General features: G+C 41.0%; 1 protein-coding gene across 2 annotated transcripts in view; it reads left to right on the forward strand.

The window, feature by feature from the left end:
* The window catches only part of DAAM1 (dishevelled associated activator of morphogenesis 1), a 104,672-nt gene that overhangs the window by 87,423 nt on the left and 13,241 nt on the right, over nucleotides 1-4,008 (forward strand). For both annotated transcript variants that reach the window (XM_008575921.1, XM_008575920.1), the window contains 2 exons: nucleotides 262-350; nucleotides 1,207-1,375. In XM_008575921.1, the coding sequence (XP_008574143.1) occupies nucleotides 262-350; nucleotides 1,207-1,375 (258 nt within the window). The remainder of the gene's footprint in view (nucleotides 1-261; nucleotides 351-1,206; nucleotides 1,376-4,008) is intronic.

Here is a 4,008-nt window from a genome sequence, read left to right on the forward strand (position 1 = left end):
CCCGGTGGGCAGTGGGAAGAGTGAAGGGCTTGAGTGCGCGGCGGCGCTCCCGCCGCGGGTTCAGATCCTATATAGGCATGGCCAGGGCGCTCTCTGGCTGGGCGCAGGGCAGCCGGTCAAAAAAAAAAAAAAAAAAAAAAAAAAAGAACTGTTGTGGGGGGGTTTGTCAGGGAGGCTCTCCAGGATACCTCGGCCTCATGTCCATTAAGTGAACATAGACATATTAAGTGAATGTTAATTAGCCCATCCTTGCTGTTGCAGAATTAATCATTATCAGCAAAGGTTGCAGTCACTGTACTTCAAGAAGAAGTTTGCAGAGCGTGTGGCGGAAGTGAAACCTAAAGTAGAAGGTAAAGTCAAGCCACCTTGACTGGAAATGATGTTCACCTTTAGTGCTCATTTACAAGTGCAGTCCAAATGCATATAGTAAATAAAATCCCTTTTATGATGTTTTGCTTGAAATCTTTTGAAAGTCTGATCCATAGTTACTTAAGGTCAATGCCTGGCATGCCGGCCGGGCCTGGGCTCTGGAGCTCACAGCACACCTCTTGGGTTCCACTGCAGGGTTGGGCCTTGACCACATTGGCATTGGTAAGAAATTAATTTGATCACTACTAGCATTAAACCTGTAATTAACTTTCTTGCCACAGGGTCTTAGATTTTTCTAAGGAAAGATTTGAAGCTGTTATATGGTTTGATTTTGAGGCTGTTAAACTTTTAAATCTTTAAAATGTGAGCAAGGCAATTGAAGAGCACAGCCACAGAATGCAGGCTGGAATGGGGAATGTTCTTGAGCTCTGATCCTGTTAGACACCTGCACACTATAGCAGGTAACACAAAGACCAGTTTTCTATCAGTGGAATTGATCAGTAATTCTGTTGATCTGACTCACACCAGGCAAGTAAGTGTTTGCAAAGGAATGTTGGAGATAGAATTGCTGTTCTTTGTATTCCAAAATGCTCAAGGTTGATGAGTCAGTGAAGAAAAGTAATGAGAAGGGATTTCAGCCATCTGTGGGCCCTTAACAACTTCAGCTGACTCTCTCTGTCCCCTTGTTCTTTGCTTTTACTTTAAGTGTTTTGAAAGTGCTCCCTGTTAGTCTAATGACCTAATCTTACATCTTCACTATCTGTATTAGGTTTTGTATAGGTATCACTGAGAAGTCTTGGCTGTAATAGTTGTGTTTTTACATGTCTTGTTTTGAAGCTATTCGTTCTGGCTCCGAAGAGGTGTTTAGGAGCAGTGCCCTCAAGCAGTTGCTAGAGGTGGTTTTGGCATTTGGAAATTATATGAATAAAGGCCAAAGAGGCAATGCCTATGGATTCAAGATATCCAGCCTGAACAAGATAGCTGACACAAAATCCAGTATTGACAAGTAAGTATGGAATCTTCCAACACTTGGAGAATCTAGATGCTTAGGACAAGGCTTAAATTTGTGCCCTCTGGTCCTCCTTGGCCTCCATGACACTGCAGTCTCCAGTTTGAACTTTCTTTCTTGCTACTCTCTTTCTTTCTGTGATATTGACTCCTCTCTTCTCTCTCCTAACCACGGGTATCCCTCAAGTTCCCATTGGGACAATTATCCTTCATCCATTTTCAGTCCACAAGGACATCATCTATTTCAAGTTTTCATTTATTGGTCCTATCTTTTTTCTTTGTAAATTTTTGTATTATAATAAAAATATATATAAATGATAAAGTATATATAATATAAATATAAATAAATATAAATATATATATAAAATATATATAATAAAAATATAGTATAATATACTAAAGAGGTCACTGATCATAGGTGTACAGATTGTTGAATTTTTACAAATTGAATGGAACATCCCAGCACTCTGCAAGTCTCCCCAGGACCCCTCCTAGTCACTACCCCTCCACAGAGAACTGTGTCCGCTAGAATGTGAAGCTTGAGTTTTTAGGTTGTTTTCCTTTATACATTGGAGCTAGCAGCCGTATGAAAAAATTATGACGTACAGATATAAATGCATTTTGGTTGTTGCTATTCATCTGCTCATCTCAAGACTCGTTGAAATGCTTCCTAGAAAGTGTACAATCCTGCATTTTAGGTGAACAGATTCTCAGTAGAGACAGCAAGATGTGCATACACTCTTGCATCAACAGGTACGGTCATTAGGCATATTAATTCCAGTTTCCCTGAGAGCTTTGTTTCTCTGAGGTTCTCACTGATTCCAAAGGAACTTGCACAATTGTTTCTAAGGTAAGCTTCTCTGTACCCTAATTCCTTTTTAGAAATATGGGCTGTTCACCCTCATTATTCCTGACTAATGAGACTCCTTACCCTCTATTTTCCATAAGGTTAGTAAGGCATAGTATTATGGCAACCCTGAATTCATCCTAGTAGAAATAAGCAATGGGAAAAGTTGTTATTTTTGCATTGTGTAGAGGTAGATTTATGAAGAGCAGCTGTATGTTGTAGCCCTGCCCCCTTATTTTTAATGTAAGCACTTGATTCTTTTCAGAGCACATTCACATGTGATTGTCACAACAGCCTGTAAAGTACAGAAGCCAAATGCTGTTATCACCTGCGGTCAGATAAAGACACTGAAGCAGGGTCAGGTGTTTGGCTCATTTAGCTTGTTTAAGGTCACCACAGCAAGGTATTTGGCCTTATAGATTTTTGACACCTGTTCTACGGGTCTCTTACCAACAGATGGATCTTATTTGAATGTTGTAGTAGGGAGCAGCAGCACTTTATTTGCATGTAAAGAGCAGCCACCTTTGTAAGGAAGGGCACACAAACACACACAAATACCCACAAAAGTGAACCACCCATACCCTGGCACTGACTATGTGATTATCTGCTTATTATTGGCTTAGCTAATTTGCTCTTTCAAAGGAATAAATTAAAACTATTTCTGATCTTTTTTTCCCCTTCTTTTTTCTGCCTGTGGATATATGGTCCCCAGATACAGCACCAGTGTCTTGTAAACCCACAGGGCCTAGCAGAGAGCCTTGCCAATGTGCAATTGCCCGTTCACTGTTTGTTCAACTGAATCTAATCAAATGGCATAAATGGTGGGATGGGGCATGGAGGCTGCACTCACGCAGCACTGAAGCTCCAAGTCACTGGTAACAACCGGTGAATAATCAAATGTGGGCTGTTCATCTGTCATTGTTCATTCTTCAAGAATTTGTATTTAGTCAAATGAGTATTATTGGAATTATAAACAAGTGTGGAAGATCTGACCTGGTCTTAAGCCTTTCTACAATAAGAAAGGTATCTCTGGTTAATTAAATTAGTTGAAATATCTCTAAAAAACAAAACATTTCTCTAAAATAATGTATAAACAAGTGTGGAAGATCTGACCTGGTCTTAAGCCTTTCTACAATAAGAAAGGTCTCTCTGGTTAATTAAATTAGTTGAAATATCTCTAAAAAACAAAACATTTCTCTAAAATAATGAAGAAAAACCGCATTACTCCTTTTTGTGATGGTAGTAGTCTTTTCACTCCTTCCCCCGTCCCTTCGGTGAGAGGCACACGGGCTGTATTAGTCAGGGTTCTCCAGAGAGACAGAATCAACAGAATATGTTATAAATATATAGAAGGGATTTATTAGGGGAATTAACTCATGCAATTATGAAGAAAAGTCCCACAATAGGCCGTCTGCAAACTGAATGCTAGTAGCGTGGCTCAGTCCAAGCCTAAAGGCCTCAAAACCAGGGAAGCCGGTGGTGACTTTGGTGTAAGTCCTCGTACCCAAAAGCTGAAGAGTCTCGAGCTCTGATGTCCACAGGCAAGAGAGAAGAGTATATCCCAGGCAGCCAGCAGCCGGCAGGTACAAACAGATCACATGGTGAGAGGAAGCAAGAGAGAGAGAGAGAGAAAGAGGTGCCAGGGTCTTTTAAACAGCCAGGTCTCATGGGAACTAATAAAGCAATAACTCACGACCCCTACACCCCCCCCCCCCCAGGCCCCCCCCCCCAAGGGAGAGCATGAATCCATTCATGAGGGACTCATGACTCAAACAGCTCCCAAC

The sequence above is a fragment of the Galeopterus variegatus genome, unplaced genomic scaffold (genome assembly GCF_000696425.1).
Source record: "Galeopterus variegatus unplaced genomic scaffold, G_variegatus-3.0.2 Scaffold1257, whole genome shotgun sequence".
In the NCBI taxonomy this organism is placed as follows: Eukaryota; Metazoa; Chordata; class Mammalia; order Dermoptera; family Cynocephalidae; genus Galeopterus; species Galeopterus variegatus.